The 20,724-nt window shown below is 36.8% G+C and overlaps 1 protein-coding gene across 2 annotated transcripts in view; it reads right to left on the minus strand.

Moving 5' to 3' along the window:
• LOC117416863 (DENN domain-containing protein 1B) overlaps positions 1-20,724 on the minus strand; it is a 100,446-nt gene extending 79,722 nt beyond the window's left edge. The window contains exons 1-2 of one of the 2 annotated variants that reach the window (XM_034028303.3): positions 19,566-20,724; positions 18,662-18,726 (exon numbers count right to left, since the gene is read on the minus strand). In XM_034028303.3, coding sequence (XP_033884194.3) covers positions 18,662-18,726; positions 19,566-19,582 — 82 coding nt within the window. In that variant the 5' untranslated portion in view covers positions 19,583-20,724. The remainder of the gene's footprint in view (positions 1-18,661; positions 18,727-19,565) is intronic. The other variant, XM_034028305.3, reaches the window with a different exon arrangement.

Genomic DNA, 20,724 nt, shown 5'->3' on the forward strand with positions numbered 1-20,724 from the left:
GTTAAAAGACTGAACTCAAGGGGATGGGAAAAGCTAAGAACATTTCAGCTCTCCATGACTTAACACTAGATTCAGACCGGTAGCAAACATTTGAGGAAAGCTCATTGTTATACCCCAAACATTTGTCATATCGGCAACTAAATTATGGAGAAAATGGAAGAACTTGGTTGACAAATAAAATGCATCCCCTCAACTTTAAATCATCTGCTACTGTATATCACATGTGGCCATTATTTTGTCACCTTCTTCATACTTTTAGCAGATTGTCAAAGAACATGCAGAATAGGCATTTCATTATTCTGCTGCCCTAAAAGGACACAGCACAACACAAATTAAGTATTATATTTACTGCATTATGAGAAAAAGAACAAACTCACTTAAGGACAGAGCAGACAGAATCAAAGACACATTACATAATCCGATTCCATGATTTCACACACTTTATCTTAAAAAGATTTACAATGACTACATTTTCTTTTCCTAAGGGACTACTTCCCAGATGCCCCATCTGACCTGTCAGTGTTAGGTCAATTTTATACTGATTTTATGAGTAAGAGTATGAGAATCACTGCCAGAAAATCCTGCGACCACAGACAAAGTACCTAGAGCACTACATATATTTATTTATTTTATAAAACAGCTGCATAGTAAAGGCTAAACTACTCAAAACACACCTTGGGACACATGCTTATTCATACGAAGAAGCAGAACTTGCAAATAACAAGTCCTGTGGGCCAGTTTATTTTTTTCTTTTCCTTTTAATGATTTTTATAAGGAAAACACAAATGAACTTTTTGTTCTATTTTGTCCTACTTTATGCAAGTAGTTTTAGATGTATTGTGGCTTTAAGATTAACCTTTTTTTTTTTTTTTTTTTTTTTTTTTTTTTAAGACAGTGCAGGCCTGGCCACTGTAACAGTGTGAAAGACCCCACCCCCCACCAGTAATATATATGTGGGTCGTACTGAAGATACTACATGATCCTAAGTACAAGGTTGTCCTGGAAGAAAACTTGCTTTCTTCTGCTCTGACAATGTTCCCCAACTCTGAGGATTGGTTTTTCCAGCAGGACAATGCTCCATGCCACACAGCCAGGTCAATCAAGGTGTGGATGGAGGACCACCAGATCAAGACCATGTCATGGCAAGCCCAATCTCCAGACCTGAACCCCATTGAAAACCTCTGGAATGTGATCAAGAGGAAGATGGATGGTCACAAGCCATCAAACAAAGCCGAGCTGCTTGAATTTTTGCACCAGGAGTGGCATAAAGTCACCCAACATCAATGTGAAAGACTGGTGGAGAGCATGCCAAGACGCATGAAAGCTGTGCTTGAAAATCAGGGTTATTCCACCAAATATTGATTTCTGAACTCTTCCTAAGTTAAAACATTAGTATTGTGTTGTTTAAAAATGAATATGAACTTATTTTCTTTGCATTATTCGAGGTCTGACAACACTGCATCTTTTTTGTTATTTTGACCAGTTGTCATTTTCTGCAAATAAATGCTTTAAATGACAATATTTTTATTTGGAATTTGGGAGAAATGTTGTCAGTAGTTTATAGAATAAAACAAAAATGTTCATTTTACCCAAACACATACCTATAAATAGTAAAACCAGAGAAACACCCCCAAAAAAGCCCATCCGCTAGCTATTAATAGATCTAGCATAATCTGCTAGGCAAACACCCTTCTAGTTTGGAATCAAATGTACTGGGCATAACAGTACTAAATATCTTTATCAGACTTGTAGGACTCGAGTCCGGGACTCGGACTCAAACATTTGGTCTCTGTGACTCTGAGATATGAACAACAAGTCATTTTTTTATTTTCTATTACACAAATAATATTACAGTTACTAGGAAGCCTGTGCACAATAATAACCCAACCAAAAAAACATTATCGGCCGGTTAACAGTGTTTGCTTGCTCGCTGAACCCCCAGTCTCTTATTAATGAATTGCGCTTCCCTTCTGCTGGGTGATGTGCGTTTCATTTTCCCCTCTCACGTGACACTGGCACATCAATGATGCAGTTCATCCCATCTGTTTAATGGGCTGAAGCCGGGCTGTGCTCGCTCAGAAATGCGAGCACCCAAATCCGCCGAGCACATGAGCAGTAGCAGCCAGCCGTCAGCCAGGACTGGCTATGATTGGCTTAAAAATGTCTGGATGGAATGCAACCAGTTAGCGAACAGTGATCAGGCGATCAGTGCGCATGTGCCAAGACAATAAAGGCTATAAATATGAGCAGCATGAGTTCAGCTCTTCTCAGTCTTGCATAGTATGTTACTTTGCAGAAAGACAGAAAACATGTCTTTAAATCTTTAAATATTAAAATAAAATATACAAGTCTTTGTCTAACTTTAAACTAATGTTTATTGTCTTATTTGTTCAACTTCGTTCTTTTCACAGTTTTAATCTGCTTTTATTTTGTGCCGTCTGTCCCTTTTTCTCTCGAGGCTGCTGCCCTTCAGCAGTGCTTTAGCTTTGCCTGTTTGGGGTAATCGGTTATTAAATATACCATACTGTATATTTGTATTATTTTAGTATTATTTATATAATATTTTATATTATCATTTTTTTAATCTTGTTGATAGCCACGTCAGGCTGGACAGTGCTTCTACCATTGAGGTTGTCCCCCTGGACCTCAACACCTCATCTGCATCTGAGATGTAAACACCTAAAAATTTTACCCACCAGCCGCAACTGGGAAATACATAAACATAATGTTTTTGTGTAAAAGAGAAAAGATAAAAAATACAAGATAAAATGAAGCACAATCTCGTAAATGTATCATTGTATTACAGAGTTAATAAAAGTGCAAATGCAATGAAAGTGAAACATAAAGTTTCTGTTTTGCAAAACAAATAATAATACTACTAAACGTACTATTTAAGAACACAGTATATATACAGTTAATGTCTGAGTCAGATTGGCAGACTTTACTGGAATTGAAGTCAAAGTAGATGCTACAGTCAGAGGTGAAAGTAACTTTAATTTCTTACCTGTGTAGTGGTACTCAGCACACCTGCACTTGCTCACGCATGCCTAAACAACTTCCGCTAAGAAAGCAGGGAAGCGCCCATTCAAATATGGTACGTTATGCTGTTTTTGGTCATTTAGATCTTTTTAAATTTAATTTATCATATTTCCCAGTCTTTTATGTTGTTTTTAATGTATTTTTCAACCATTAAGAAAATAGTATGGAAATATTTATCATATATCATATAGGGTCTTGTACATTTTTTTTTAATTGTGCAACTTTGAGGTGGACTTCTTGTAAATTGTTTTTTCTTTTTAGAGAAATTGTCTGTTGCCAGTTTCCATTTGCAAAAAAAAAATAATGTAGAATTAATGGTAAATGTACCTCTTTAGACAATAGGAAAACACCCATCAGATCGCAATTGATTGCACCAAAATAGCGCACAACTTGCAATCATACCACTTTCTGCCATTACATGAGTCAAGTTGTGGTACGCATACCACATTCTGACGATGTAACACTTTCTAACACTACACTGGCTCAATAGTCCAGATCACGGCTTCTATCAAAGTGAAAAACAACGTCCACAAACTGAAACGTAAAGCTTATCGATAAACTTCAGGTACATTCAAACAGTATTCCAATTCCAAAAGAAAAGAAGATAGTGACAGACAAGTTGAAAAAGGCATCAAATAGAATAATCTAGCTAGAATAAATAAATGGAATTTTTTTTTTTTCATTATTTTTGCATTTTTCCTGAGGGATATCAGACAACATCCGTTAGGTAAACTGTTCCCCCACTACTACAACTAGTTGAATGACAATTGATTTGAGCTTGTTTCAAGGGCTTGGACGGACTCTAGACTCAAAGTTAAGGATTCGTGACTCGGACTTGAATGTTAGTGACTCAGACTCGACTACAAGTCTGATCTTTATGAAGAAGAAGAAGAAAAAAGAATTTTTTAAAACCCATTTGACAAAAAAATAAAAATCTACAGTATCCAAGTATCAGTACTGATGCCGTAGAGAACACCATTTAAAAAAAAAAAAAAAATAGTATTCTTTTCAGCCTATCAAAAAAAAAAAAGCACACCCCCCCACCCCCACACACAATTCTCTCAAACTGATAGAATGGGGATTAATGGGTTAAGGATGAAAGTTGAAGGTTATTGGGGTATACTCAGCCCCCTGCTGTTCTGCCAGAGGAGAAAAATGTCACCATCACAAACCCCAGCCTTGCTAATCCTCTCGCCTCTGCGCGCTTTTGGGTCCTTTAGCCTCCCGAGATGTTCCTGCTGAGTCTGTGCCTATTCTCAGCAGGTCTGTGAAACACAATGGTGCACATGAGACACACACAGCTGTTCAAATTATTTAGACACCTTGGTCTTTTCTCTGGAATCAAGCCCAGGTCAACAAGGTAGCGTAATCCTCCCTTATGAAACCAGCTTAATAAAGTGATTCACCTTTTTCCAGGCTGCGAGTTCCATTTTGTGCTCCAGTTTATAGCCTTAAAAAGTTCTGAAACGAATGACTGTGAAAGCACACTGTGACAATTAGCCAATGGCATACAAATACTTCATTTTAAAGCTTGTTAGAAAACAGCATGTGGCAGAACACTGGATACCATGCCATAAAATTCTGCGTGTTAAGATTCAATTAAGTCGTCCAATTTAACTGTGACAAATTGTGTGGATTGTATGTAGGGTTTCTGTTTTTTGGTTTTTATTAATTTAATTTTTTGGTGCATATTTTGAGCTATTTTCGAGTTATAATAGTTTTTCGGTGCTTTCGCTTTTTATATACCGTATGAAAATATTTGTTTTCAGTTACCATATTCGCTCAACTAAAAGTCGACCTCATGTAAAAGTTGAGCCCCCCCATTGCGAGGACGGTCAAAACCCAGAAAATCAAAAGCCCTAATTATATGTAACAGCATTCTGTGGAGTTTTAAAAAAATGAAATACTATTTAATAGTATTAAACATTGCAATCAATATTTATGGTAAATCACACGCATGCTGCTGGTGTATATATATTAGATGTTGGTGCACATCATCCGTGCTGTTATGTCCCCTGGTTCATCACTGTCATAGTATATGTGGAATTTAACCTTGAAAACCCCAAATCTACACTTAAAATCTTCAATTAATAAACAATAATCAGTTTTTGAATAGTACTGACTCCTAAATAATACTATAAATGTAATATTAGCTCAATAGTCTACATAATGTTCAAGTAAAAAGTTCGCATTTCAGGTGTTTGAAATGATTTAGAATTTATTTTTTTTTTTTACCCCATGTGGTGTCCTTCGTTTTCTATTACAATGATTTTATACTCTGTGATGTCTTTCAAATTTAACAAAGCATGGAAAATTTGGTTTAGGTCACTGCTAAAGGACAGATACTCCAACAGCACAATATCTACACACATACTGTATTGTATGCTGATGTATTGGAAAATTGAGCTAATCAAGGCTCGTCCCTAGACAGTGTTCAAACATTGCCACCTAGCCCAGAAGAAAGCTCCACTGAGCTCCCCGGTATGATGCATGAATGATTATCTATTTTAAAAACTTGAGAACGAAACACAAAAGGAAGCTTAGAAAGTATTCCATGGGCCACAGTATTGACTTTTTGCTTCAGTGTTTCTTACATAAACAATCCCAATAATGGCATAGCTTATGTCAATGATCCTGCTATATGAAAGATGGTTTTTGCCTGTGTTCACATAGGTACTTAACTGTGGCATACAGATGTGCTCTGTTATCAAAGACTGATGTAAATAGTGGCATATCAAAAAACCTGCCTTCATGAAAATCATTAAAATAGGACTCTACCTGGAGTTATACATATTGTTGAAGGTTAAAAGGCCCCATTTTAAATAATTTTTAAATAGCTGTGTCTACAGTGGAACCCGGGTTTAAGAAGCCAGTGCACCAGTAATCGTATTTGTGCATGTCTGGGTGAACACAGAATTAACATGATTTTGAAGACATATCACGTTGCAAAGGGCAACTATCCTAATATAAAATAAAACAGTATATTCTGTCTGAAGGAGTAATTTTGAAGTCAACTATACAAGGCTAATGGGTGAGAATTGAATTGAAATCACCTTGACGGAGAAAGCAATTTCTTCTCTTCGCACCCCTATGAAGCTGTGGGTGATCGCTGTATTGGAACCATCAGTGGTGAGGGGCATCTTTCCCAGAGCGTAACTAACCTTCAACAAGAAAATGGCTGCTTGACAGAGCACGAAAGTTAGAGGGCAGATGAAAATCAATGTTTTGACGTTCCTCGGATGCCTGTCTTTAAAAGTCAACACCTTTGCTTTGATAAGAAGAAAGCGGGAAGGACAGGTTAATAGGTTGCTAGTAGTGTGATCCAATGTTTCTTTAACAGCTGGTATAACTTTTCATCACTTGGATTTTGAGATACAATGGTGGAAAGAAATGATTATATATATATATATATATATATATATATATATATATATATATATATATATATATATATATATATACACACATATACAGTGCCTTGAAAAAGTATTCTGACCCCTGACCAATTCTCTCATATTACTGAATTTACAAAATGGTACATTGAAATTTCGTTCTGTTTGTTGTTTTATTTTAAAACACTGAAACTCAAAATCAATTATTGTAAGGTGACATTGGTTTTATGTTGGGAAATATTTTTAAGAAATATAAAAAACTGAAATATCTTGCTTGCGTAAGTATTCAACCCCTGTGCTATGGAAGTTCCCAGTTTACACCGATGAAAGAAATTGCCCTAACGAGGACACAATTACCTTACCATTGGCCTCCACCTGTGAACCATTAAAGTTGCCGTCACATTTTCTGGATAAAAACTCCACTGTTGAAGGATCATTGGTCAGGCTGTGAATCTGAAGGAAAATGAAGACCAAAGAGCATTCTACAGAAGTTAGAGATAAAGTAATACAAATGCATAGATTAGGGAAAGGGTACAAAATAATATCCAAGTGTTTGGATATCTCAGTGAGCACAGTTGGATCAATAATCAGGAAGTGGAAGCTGCATCACACCACCCAGGCACTGCCAAGAAAAGGCCGTCCCTCAAAACTCAGCGCTCAAACAAGAAGGAGACTTGTGAGAGAAGCCACAGAGAGGCCAACAATCACTTTGAAGGAGCTACAGAGTTCAGTGGCTTCGAGTGGAGTAATGGTGCACTAGTCAACCATATCAAGAGCTCTGCATAACACTGGCCTGTATGGGAGGGTGGCAAGAAAGAAGCCATTACTCAAAACGGACCATCTGAAAGCACGTCTGGAATTTGCCAGAAAGCATGAGAGTGACCCAGCTGCGATGTGGGAAAAGGTTTTGTGGTCAGATGAGACCAAGATAGAGCTTTTTGGCCAAAACTCAAAGCGCTATGTGTGGCGCAAACCTAACACTGCCAATGTCTCAAGACACACCATCCCTACAGTGAAGTATGGTGGTGGCAGCAGCATGCTGTGGGGATGCTTCTCATCAGCAGGGACTGGGCATCTTGTTAAAATTGAAGGAAGAATGGATGGAGCAAAATACAGGGAAATACTGCAAGAGAACCTGCTTCAGTCCGCTAAAAGAATGAAGCTTGGGAAGAAATTCACCTTTCAGCAGGACAATGATCCCAAGCACAAGGCCAAAGCAACATTGGAGTGGCTCAAGAACAAAAAGTCCTGATCTCAATCCCATTGAGAATCTGTGGCACTATTTGAAAATTGCGGTCCACAAGCGTCGTCCAACCAACCTGAACAATCTGGAGCAAATCTGCCAAGAAGAATGGGCCAAAATCACTCCAACACTGTGTGCAAAGCTGGTACATACTTACCCCAAAAGACTTAAAGCTGTTATTGCAGCGAAAGGTGGCTCTATCAAATATTAATGTGTGGGGGTTGAATACTTATGCAAGCAAGATTTCAGTTTTTTATTTTTCTTTAAAATATTTCCCAACATAAAACTAATTTCACCTTACAATAATTGATTTTGAGTTTCAGTGTTTTAAAATAAAATATCAAACAGAACAAAATTTCAATGTACCATTTGTAATTCAGTATTATGAGAGAATTGGTCAGGGGTCTGACCAAGGCACTGGTCAGACCCCTGACCAAGGCACTGTATATTATATTATATTGTATATTATATTATATTATTGAGCTAAATTTTTTTTTTATATATAATAGGTAGTGGACAAAAAAATGGAAACACCAATATAAAGTCACTTAATTTTAAATTTGATTCAGTTGGTGCTGAGACGTTTCAGCGGGCATTTACAGTCTATTACAGCCCGGTAGAAGTGGAAGCTGATTGGCTGACGGTACTGAAATGTTTTCTAATGTTCAAAATATGTCAACATGACAAATTAAATTGTAGAGATCCTGAGCCCATTTATCTTGCAATCTTGACCATTTTTATAGCAATTAAGGAGCTCCTGTATGTCTGACTTCTTGTTTATTACCTACCAGATATTTGACAAACCCTTATTTTGAAATTGTCATTTTAGTTTTCAGTAAGGGGAACATGACTTAGCTGAAACAAATGCAAACTTGGAAAAAGGTGTTTTTACTGCAGGTATATTTTCAGATAGAATGGTTTGGCTGTGTATACACCATTTGCACAAGCTACAGTAGCACTTAAAGAGCTTCTAGTTTCCATGAAGGCAATAACACAGCCCAATGAAGTTTGTGAAAGGAATCAAGGAGCACCAGGGTCAATATGCCTGCTATGCCTTCAACAAGCGACAGTCATAATCTTATATAAATGACTTTCCACCTCACCAACAGCACAGCCTGCTTTTAACACTAAGCTGTGGGTTTGGTACAGTAGATGGTTTATGCAGATCATCCCTGACCTGGACTTGAACATGTGCTAGAGAGCTACCTGATTAATTAGGCTACACAAAAAACGGTGATAGTAACTAGTATTTCCAAAATGAATATTAGCATATTAAATCTAAACAATCATAACCAAATTGTCTTTTATAATATACATTAACACCAAAAAACGCTACTCAAATTCATGTGGGTCGTTCAAGTGAACCATGCCATGGTGTTTTGTAAACTCTACATGACAATAAGAGGGGGTATGGAAGTACCTTCCATTTCACGTTCTGAATAGTGAACTAGGCAGCACATGGTTGAGCATTGTCCTGCATCAACAAAGCTCCTTTGCACTGCTGCAAATGGAAATCATATCACAATTTCCATATTTGGAGTAGTACAGTGAGGGAGCATCTTCAATGGTTAATGACTGATGATGATGTGAAACCTCTGCCCTAGCCTGCGGCAGGTGCATCTAGACATTTGTGCCACTGACAAGTTTGTGTAGATGGAAGACAAGCACATTGAGAAAGACCAGTAAGATTACAGAACCCTTGTGACCTTTGCTCTCCTGTCACTTCATCACAACCTATTTATGACAAATAATTTTACCTAGAAAATCATGCATCATGTTTTTTTTTTTGTTTGTTTTGTTTTTTAACTAAAAACCAAAAAGCTGCAACAGGACTTTTCAAACTTGCCCTTTATAATATATATATATTTTTATTATATTTGCTGTTTGTGGTAATCCTTTATCACTTTAATTCTGTTCTCCAATACTAAATGCTAGGGTATGCTAACAAACTTGGGAATGCAATCCCACTAGAAACACTAAATCCTGTTTGTACTTTAATTCACGGGGCGACAGCAGTGGCTACGTAGAGTTTCGGCCATTTCCACTTAACGGCCGGAGGCTTGGAATGCTTCCGCTGAGCAGCCCCGTGGGATAGGATAGAATAGGGAAGAAGGATCTCGTCACGCTGGAGCCTTGCTGGGAAGAGCCGCTGTCTCTAAGGCTGGTTGTCCCAGCAACCCCGAAAACACATAACAGGATGTCCAGCTCGCTGAGCATGTTGACAGAAAGCGGAAAGAACAGTTAGGTGTTAGGTTAGTTTGGCGTTAGGTTAGCAGGCCGAGTCCTGAATTCGATTAAGGGAATTAGAGTAGAGCCTCATCCTGGTGAGGGGAAGCAGAGTGCTTAGTTGCACCAATACACAGTATGGCCGGAGGTCCCCTCTGACTCGCATGGTGAGAACCTCCCTCAACGGAGGCTTGTTGGTGGTGTCCAACCGGAGGTCAGGGAAGTGAGTCTCACTACCCCCCCAAAGGAGACGAGATGCAAAGGAAGACACGTATAGGAGGAGGAGGGCAGAACTGAAACACTTAGGCAAGGAGTTGTTTGTTTTTAGGCATAAAATAGGTGAGTTAAGTGATTAATGTATGGGGTGTTGATGTATCAATTGAATTGTTTAATAGAGTATAGCTGGAGCCCCTGCTCCCGCCCCCCGAACCTTGCGTAAAGCTTACATCACAACTCAGGTCCTACTGGAAATCATGTAACCATTCCTGTCAGTCATTTATTTTAAACTACCAAAGTTGGGGGCCTGCTTGGCAAAGATTTCTTTTTCTTTCTTTTTTTTAATCCATGAAAGATATTTCACAGTATGTAGTGGTCTAGATTAGCTTTTTGAACCAGCGGTTGTGCACAGAGCCTGCACGTCAGAGGAAGCCGCAGCTACTTAACATTCACAATAGTATTGTGTTTGTAGTAAAAAATCTGCTTCTTGGTGTCTAGACTTTCACCCAGCTAGTCAAGAAAACAGGAGAAAATCCTATCAGACACTCAACTGAACGTTAACTAAGGTAACCCGCTGTGACCTGATGAAGATGTCAGCTGAACATACGGTAGAATTTTCTATTGTTGAACAAGAAGCTTTTTTTTTCAGAAAGGCAGGGGGAGGGGAGAGGGGGGAGGGGGAGGATTTCAGAGCCAAAAGCATGTAATAGCTGCGGTCATCATTTTACTTCTGGATCAACAGATTTATTCTAGCTGCCTGGCGCTCCACACCCAGCTCTCTCAATTAAAGGGGTAAGCAGATTAGTGTGCATCTTTCAAGCACAAAAAAAAGACTCACAGAATCGTTTAAAAATGTTTTTCCAATTGCATCGACAAATGGCATTACATGTCATGGTTATTTAGTAAATCTAAAGCTATGACAAAAAAATAAAAAATAAAGTTATTTCCCCAAGTAGTAAAATTGATCAGGTTACCAGTTCTGTTTATTGTCCAAAACTAGCCTACCTAACAAATCAATTTCAATATTTAAGTACAGTAATTATTGTATTTAGGTTATGTCAGTGTGGCAATTAGTGTTGTCCTTAATTCTTATTTCAGGTAAAAACCAAACAGTTACATTCTAAACTGTTATTATTAGCAACATGGGGACCTACAGTACAGTATACCAATCTAAATATCTCTAAAGCCTCAAAACCTCTCAGACTGAGTTAACATTATTGGGAGTTACTCTGACTGTAACAGGTGTAGGTTATAAGCCTACATGCAAGATGATAAAAACAGCTAAGCATGTAGAATTTATGGTCTAATGTCCTTGACTTAAGAGATCCTGCATTAGGAGGGCACATGTCCAAGCAAGTACCCATTCACAGCTGTGATATAGATACAGTGCGTCTCACAGTGCTGCCAAATGACTCACACTTCAATTTGAAATCCAACAAGCACAGCTTCAAAATAAAATGGCACCACATATACAGTGAGCATGTTTTCTTATTCTAAAACACATGAAACTTTTCCTGTCTTGAGGTGAAGCGAGGAAGAATGGAAATCCAATTAGTACCTTTTTCATAAAACAAAATATCTAAAATATACCTTTCCTGCCAACAAAACAGAGGCACATTTCAAATATAAAACATTCTCAATAAGAATATTATTTTGGGAAATTGTGACATGGCTAACATTTTCAATCCACTCTCATAACACTTGAAACAGGCTATAACTTAAGCTTGTTTCTGTTACAGTTCCAATGCTACTAAATGTAATATTATTAAAATTACTAAAATGTCATCAGCGATGGTAAAGACTCATGACAAAGAGATTGGAACTCCAGGTCTTATGCAGTGGTGGTAAAACTTTAAAATGTTTTCTAAGCATTTAACACAAGGTCTCAATTTATTAGCATTTCCAGGTTGCTATTGTGGTTTCTCACCTGCTTGAGCAGGAAAAAGTGTTTATTTGGTCATGGCTGGACATTGGAGATACGGATCTTAAATTAACAAATACCGTTCTTAAGAAAGAAGAGCTTTTTTGTGTAAAAACATAAAACAACTAAGGTCTCTTATTCTTATTCTGCTATTTTGGGGAAAATAACTTCTAGTAACTACTGTACACTCTACATCTACCCATATCATACAGCCTATTTAGATACAGTACCTGGCATATGAAAGCAATAAAAGACAACAGGGTGTTCATATAAAGTCCAATATCCAATGTTGTTTGGCCCACGGCAAAGCAAAGTGTTGTTAAACAGCCTAGACCCGAGGATTTAGAACCCGATTGTATTTTGAAATAACTTGATTAAAACTCCTCTTATAAAAACAAACAAAAAGTCAGTCCCTGAACAAAATTACAGACATTTTCAAAAATCTGTATTCAAATGCCAATGCAATTTGACTGTCCCTTGTGTAACATTAGTATACACATAAGATTAACAATGTTATTAAACATTTCAAATTCATCCGTACAGGCTAGATCTAACTGGCCAAACAATTACAGAATGGCCTTAATAGGTCCTGGCACATGCTTGTAAATATGTTACACGTGTCTGTAGGCTGGATCTGTCATGTCCCACTTGCAATCAGAGTTTCCAGTAGTGGTTTTCTGAAAAGGTTCCAGGAACACTGTGTCAAGGGATGAGTTGGTTGCACCGGGTCCTATCATGCCCCTGTGAAGTCACTGAGATTCCATATACTGTATATCTCTAAAGTTATTGTTATTGTATTTCTTGCTCTTATTGTATTACTTGTATTGTAACACTTAATGTATTTGCTTACGATTGTAAGTCGCCCTGGATAAGGGCGTCTGCTAAGAAATAAATAATAATAATAATAATAATAATAATAATAATAATAATAATAATAATAATAATAATAATAATATTCATGTCAATTACTACCAACTACTTCAACTGCTAGTAGGATTGCTTTCTTTTCTATTTAACAGTGATTGTTACCAACTAAAAAAAATAATACAAGTTAGGCCTACAGCTAACACTATTTTGCTACCATCACAAAAAAAAGATAATTACCATCTCGTATTGTATATTTGAAAATGCTGGACTAAAAACATTTTGTTTACAATCTGACAGTACTAATTAGACTCTAGGGAAGAGAGAAAAAAGAATGAATAGCCAGTAGCTACAGTACACCAGTGCTGTTGCTCTATATATATAAAAAAAAAAGCATACAAATTATTTTAATGTACACAACAACCACAACAAATCTTTAAAGAAATCTATTAGTGTAGGAGCATTTTTTAAAGCATTATACTGGATGAAAATATTAAAACTCTAGTCAGCTAACAGGCCTTTTTCCTGTAATAAGGAAAAAACAGCTGAATCTTTGTCATAAATAACCACCGATCTCCATAATACAAGTAAATTGGCTAAGATCAGAATATTTTTTATATTGCAACCATAAGAGAGTTAAGGCTTTACTTCCCCTTTCCAGAAGCATACCAATGCCTGACCACCTGAAAACATGACATCCCTGCAGGAACTGTCCATACCCATCGGAACAAGAGAACTTCAAGCAGAACAGAAAAACATCCATCATAATGGGTCAACACGCAAGTGGCCTCGTGAGCTGGCACTGAGATTAGCAAGGCAGCAGTGTGGAGTAGTGGTTAGGGCTCTGGACTGGAGGGTCATGGGTTCAATCCCCAGTGGGAGACACTGCTGTTGTGCCCTTGAGCAAGGTACTTTACTTAGATTGCTTCAGTAAAAACCCAACTGTATAAATGGGTAATTATATGTAAAAATAATGTGATATCTGTATAATGTGAAATAATGTATAATGTGATATTTTGTAACAATTGTAAGTCGCCCTGGATAAGGGCGTCTGCTAAGAAATAAATAATAATAATAATAATAATAATAATAATGATAATAATAATAATAAAGGCGTGAGCCCACGTCCCAGCATCATTGTTTGGTTTGCCATGGGAATTCACACCAGCGCTGTAGCAAGTTCCAGGATTTCAATCCCTGCAGAGAGAAGTGTCTTTGGCAACAGGGTTAGCAAATCCCTCTGGGGGGGGGGGGGGGGGACCTGCTGACTGACAGCAACAAGAAATACAAACCAGGCTGTACAAAGATAACCACAGCACAGACAAAGCTGGTCATAAAATCATTCATTGCACATAAATAATAAGCAAACAATGTTAAAGCAAATTATTCCCAATCCATTTAAAAACAAAACTCGAAAAAGCAATGTGTAAATCAACAGTATCATGCTGCAAGTTGCTAATACAATATTGGTTTAAATGTATTTGATATAGAGGTGAAATCCCCCAAATATAAAAGAACATGGGTACAGACAAGGGCCTACTTTATAACTTTTTAACACCACCTAACAGTTTTGTGAGCAATCATTAATGACTGAAGTAGGCCTACAGTATATCGGTGTACAATATGAATAATTAGGCTATTTGATTTTAGGCGTGCATTGGTAGGACTTTACAGGAAATACTGGTTACTAAAAAAGAACACCACTAACTTAATGCACATCAGCAATTGATAAGACCATCAGTTTCAACAGAAGCAAGCTTGAGGTTAATTTATCTCTTTCTAATCAAAAAAAAAAAACAGTTTAAAGAATTATACAGTTGATCTGCATTCTAAACGCTGTGTTTATACTATGTATTTATTTGCAGCACATTAAGTTTTATATGTCATAAAATAGCCCAGTGCATAGAACTCTGTTGTAACCAGACTCTGGAGAGCTGAAAGACAGGTAACATCTGCCTCACTCTGCTGCCTTGGCAGTGTTAAACAATATAGTCTGCTTGGCACAGGTCGAAAGAAATCTGTCACTGTATTAGTTTGCAATACCCAAACTACTGTACAACAGCATGTTGTGTTTTTGTTTTTTGGGTTTTTTTGGGGGGTTTTTTTGTTTTAAATATGATACAATTTAAACTGGAGAAGTGTGGCTTGTGATAAGCAGAGGAAATACGTGCACATGTACAGTACGTTTGAAGGCTCCTTAAACTCCCTTTCCCTCACTCTGCCACCAAAAAAAAACTTTTGGTACTTAAAACAAAAAAAAGCTGTACTTCAAAATTACAGTATACATAAGGTGAAAAGAAGCACCCTAAAATGTGATAATGAATTGATCAATTTGTATAATCTTGCGTTTGCATACCTATAAAAAATAATACATGGATTTCCATACTGTTCATTGACAATTATACACTAAGCCATCCTGTCAACAGAGACTACTGAAAAGGTGTTTTATGATGAATTTTAATTTTATGGACCACTTGCAACTTATAAATTGAAATTCAATACTTTTAACCTCAGAGACTTGTTGGCTTCACTCATAAATGGAAATAGAACAGCATGGAAGCTATGCTTCTGTAAAGCAACTTGTCTAAAAACACCTTGAGTACAGTATTCCATTCCATGTAAACTTAAATTATCACTTTGAATCCTTGCCCAATTGTATTTTCTCAATTCATGCAATAGGTTTTAACGTGCTTCTCAGTGGCAGTGGTCCTATGGGACACAGGTGGTAAGCTAAGTTGTCATGTAAAATGGCTTCCTGTAGAGAAAATGTTTATATGGAAAAAAAAGGACAGGCCCAAACATTCCATTGAAACTCAGCCTGGCATTAAACACAAGCTAAGAACCACGGTCAGGAAAGTAACCTCGGAATTGTGTATTCCAACAGAAGGGGGTTTATCAAAATATATAAACTTTGAGTCATTTATCATATGCTGTTGAATCATACTATACGTAGAACTACTATGCTTCTCAGCTTGTTCATTTTTAACTTCCAAGTACTCCTAATTGCTTTATCACTTATGACCAAACATTACAGACTATACCATGAGTGCACTAAAGAACTGTACAGTGTACTCAGAACACAGTTCTGTACTTTGTTGCAAAAATATGTTACTTCTGCAAATGTAGTATGTACGGTACTATAGATATTCAATACTTTGGCGTCAGTACTAAGGATTAAGAAGTCAAAAAAACTGCAATTCAAACATTTTGAAAAGCTAAAGGTAACTATTTATGCGAGTGCAAAGCAGAAGGATCAAGGGATTGTTGAACTGCAGACAGAAAATTATTGTTTTTTTTGTTTTGTTTTTTTACGCAGACGTATGTTTGTTTCACAAAGATTTCTGTTATTTGTTCTTTGAACTGACTAAATTGAGCTGGCTGAGAGCAAGAACATTGTAACTAACAAATATATGAGCATTTAAATATGGTAGATACTGTACAACATTCTTGCCCACAGCCATAGATTTGGTCTCTGACCAAAGAAGTAAGCTAAGTGTTGTTAATTACTGATAACGTCACAACTATGCGTCTCAAACAAGACTTACATTTTCAGTTATTATATAGGCTACACATCAAAGAATTGCAATTCTAAGTACAATTTAACCTTTTTGAATCTGAGCATTTTTGACAAATCAAGACTGACAGAACATGGTTTCAAAAGCCCTTTCACACTGGCATGCTCTACACAGGTCGGAACCTACCCGGGTCAGGACCCGGTGTCATGCGGGTCAGATACGTGATTTCACACTGCTTTTGTTAAAGCAGGGTTGACCTGGGTGACAGACGCAAGTAAACAATACGCGCATCAATGTCCCGGAAACAGCTTGTTATAGACGCTTCCATTTAAGCTTCTCTGGATTGAACCGTCGGCCCAAATGTTGTAGAGCAAATGTTTCTTCATAGTGCGACTCCCTGTAATTATAATGTATTCCTCATACAGTCCTTTATTTCAAACCACCTCTGTCCTATTTTACAGTTTACATTCTCATTTTTCTGTTATTAAATCTTTTTTGTATGGTTTTTAATGCCTAGGTGTCACAGATATATTTAATCTCCATCTGACAACCAAGACAGCCCCACCTCCAGAGGTTTGTGATCACTGTCCAGAACCTGTGCCATATACATAAATGAAAATACCTCTGTGTCTGTATGCTATTCAGGCCAGTAGCAATGTAAAAAAAAAAAAAAAAATTAACATTTTGCCTCTCAACTTTATTCATTTGGCAGCTGGATATTGCTAGATCATTTCCTTAGATAGCATTTCTAGTGCCAACATGTCTGCATAGGTTCCATTTACTTTAAGATTATATATCATAAGGTCAGTTTATGTTTATTATTTCACACAATCCCGTCACTCACACAATTGGACACATTTTAAGAAGTAAACCTTTACAGTAATGCTTACTGCAGTCTTTCAGGCAAAATTCTGATCACTCATACAAAACAAGATCTATTAAATATGATACAGTAACTGAAAGAGGAAAACATGTGTCTGCTGCTTTCAGACTACACCCAGAAACCCACAGCAGTGCACAACTTGTAAGCAGTTTAGGAACAGAAAACAAACTGCATGAATCACACTTGCATTTCTCTAAAGGTTTAAGCACATTTTATTACACATTAATTTGAATTAATTCACATTAATTTGAAGAAAGCCTTGCTAAGTCAATATGAAGAACTACATTTTGTAATAGACCATATTTATTGCTTTAGTTCTGAAGAGCAAACTCCTGCCCCGTTGTCAGAGCTGCAAATGTGCATTATCATGAATACAGTGTGTAAACGTGTGTCATTTTAAAACTTTCATTTCATCAACATGTTATCTTAGCATATCATCTACAAAAAAGTACAGGCTGTATACCTTTAGTCAGAACCATATCTGGCACATAAGACATGGATAAAGTAAAAAGCAGAGTATAAAAGCTCAGAGTTTAATCATTCTTGCATTATTATTATTATTAGAGATATAATGTGGAAGCAATTCATATTTTGTGTAGCACTGCCACCGAATAAAATGAAATAGTTGCCAAGCCATCAGAAATCCATAAATACCTAGAATATTTATAAAACACGCATTTCCCTTGAGCATGGACTGTTAGCATATTGAATGTTTTGGAAGCTGGCTGTTGTGTCATTAAATAAACTCTTCTTACTGTAACTTCAACATTTTATCATTAGTTTCTCTTGAAAATAATTATGCAATTGGTTGTGCAAAGAGTTAGTAAATGTTTAGACAATTAATTTCTGAATGTTAGTTTTAGTGTAAATGTTTGCAAATATTTATACCATGATGACAGCCCAACTCAAGGCATACTTTGATCAACAACCCACTAAAGGCTCCTTTTCCCATTATACCTGCATGTTCAGTATATAGGCAAGTGAAAGACAAAAAGAAGACTGGACAGTCTTCTTATCTATACCTGCCCTGGTGATATATTACACTCTAAAAGTAGAGGCAATGAAAACATTCATTTTTTATTGTCATCTACACTTTCATTTTCCATCGACAATTTAAACAGTTACTTATTAAGAAATATAAGTATGACATACAACTGTGTCATTACACGGCAACTGTTTCTAAAGTACCTATTCACTTAGTGAGCAACACTATCTTGCATCAGGGGCATGCAAGTTATTGCAGCTTTTTCCAAATCAGCATCAATTAATTTAAAGCCCCATGCTCTGGTTCAAAGTAGCATGTTCATTACAGCTGACAAACACAGACTCGGAAAAGAACATATGGGAACTACAATGTCATACCTTTATTTTCAGAAGTAGGACATTCCACCTGCAGTACAAGATCAAAGGTTCTTGCAGGATTTTCGCTGTTAGGGCAAGCAAATCACACAAGACGACTGGTTACACACCTTATCATACATTGATTTAGAAACATACCAGTAGCTCTGACTATTGTAAACGCTTTCTAAACTATGTTTGACCCACCTAAAGAAAAATATCGGGGTGGTTAAAACATACAAAACATGTGAAGTCATATTTGAACTAGTGTTTCATTTGTTTGACAAATGTAAGTAAAATTCAGGACACTCAGGCAAAACTGGCAAGACCATTGGTAGGCATTTGTGAAGTATTCTTTAAATTACATAGAGCAAATATGAAACAACAAGCATTCAAACCAACAGAGATCTCCTGCCAAAAAAAAAAAAAAACATATTAACACAGCACGTTGTTAAGGTTTTAGGTTTTTTTTTTTTTTTGGCTTCGTTTTTTTAAGTGTACTGTAACCTGTACAACCTCAATGCTAGTTAAATAAAGTAATGACAGTTAGGTGAGCCACAATGTAACCAGGATAACGTTGGATCTATATTGTATGTGTTTAAATATAAAACATTTTAGCAACTATTGATTCAGACCTTTATCTAATACGGCTATAGGACTGGTGACATCTGATTTAGGGGGTGTTTTAAAGGCTTCGGGCCTACAACATGTACATTAATTTAAACTTTGCACTCAGTTTTAATAAATGAGTCATTGACAACAACGTACATGTTGTCTACAATTAGGCTCTTAAGTCCTGGATTTTTGTAAGTACTACTGTTTGTTTTGTTGTTGTTTTTTTACTTTAAGCATTGTATCTCAGTGACATTCACGCACACACACACACTGCCGTACCGTGTAGGTTACTGCTGCACCGCTTCCTACTTACTTAATTCTGCTGTCCATGGTTTACAACATCTCGAATCCTGCAGACCGGCTTGTTTTTACTGCTCTCTGAATCCACAAAGACGCCACTACAAATGTTTCGTTTCGAAGCCGCTTTGCGTCGAGTGGCTTTCATGTGTTTTTAGATTCCGTGGTAATAATATGTCATGTTGTGCTTCCTTCGATTACTGCTATAGCTGCTTTTTTTCTGGCAGATTTCTTGTGTTTCAGTTCCACACAGCTCCTCAGTACAGAAACCAGGAAGTAGAGCTGGAGCTTTAGTGACGTCATTCCTTTGATAATACCTGATTTTAGGAAGCAGAGTGTGTGTTCCAGCGATACATTCACAACTACTAAAGAGCTACTAAAACTGTGTTCAAATCACATGGGGGAAAACACACTACTTACGTTTAAAATTGAAACACTGGTGTCGACAACGTAATTCAGTAGTTGCCACAAATAATTGTTTGTATTTTGTTGCTTGTTTTTTTTTTTTTAGCAAATTGCTATTTCTTGAAAAAACAACGTAACTTCTTAGACGTCTTTTGTTTGTTATAAGAGATAATGTTACGGGTTACACACATCCTGATAAATGTGCACTCCCATTGTATAGTGTAGTGTTTTTTAAAGTCTGTCGTATTTTTACTTGATTTCATTGTATTCTAGCTTAGCTTTAATACACCTTGCAATTCATTTACCACGGTACCTCAGTAAAGTTTTAATAGTGTTAGTAGCGTACTATCATTTTGTGTTAAGCTTGGGTATGTAAATATGCGTTCTAGAATGAAAACATTAATTACGACAGCATTAGGACTACAAAGTCGTTCTATTAGAATATATTAAACTATGATACCTAGAATTAAACTTTTTTAATGCTAATTTTCCTTCCTCACACTATCAATAATGCGGTACAGCTATCAATCGGTATGCATTTGATATATGCATTGAAAAGCTACGTGATCAATTGCAATGATCTTGCAGATTTAGTCCTGACTCCTTAGTTCATTATTAAGTGTAGGCTTCTAGCTAAGACTTACAGCTTATCAAGCTCTGTATTACAGTATCGTAGTATCTATTGCAATGAATAAAAATACAGGACAAACTTTGGGATCAGCTGATCCCCAATTTCAGAACAAACCTGGGTTCAACTGATCATTTCTACA

Source organism: Acipenser ruthenus, chromosome 12, assembly GCF_902713425.1.
Source record: "Acipenser ruthenus chromosome 12, fAciRut3.2 maternal haplotype, whole genome shotgun sequence".
Lineage (NCBI taxonomy): Eukaryota > Metazoa > Chordata > Actinopteri > Acipenseriformes > Acipenseridae > Acipenser > Acipenser ruthenus.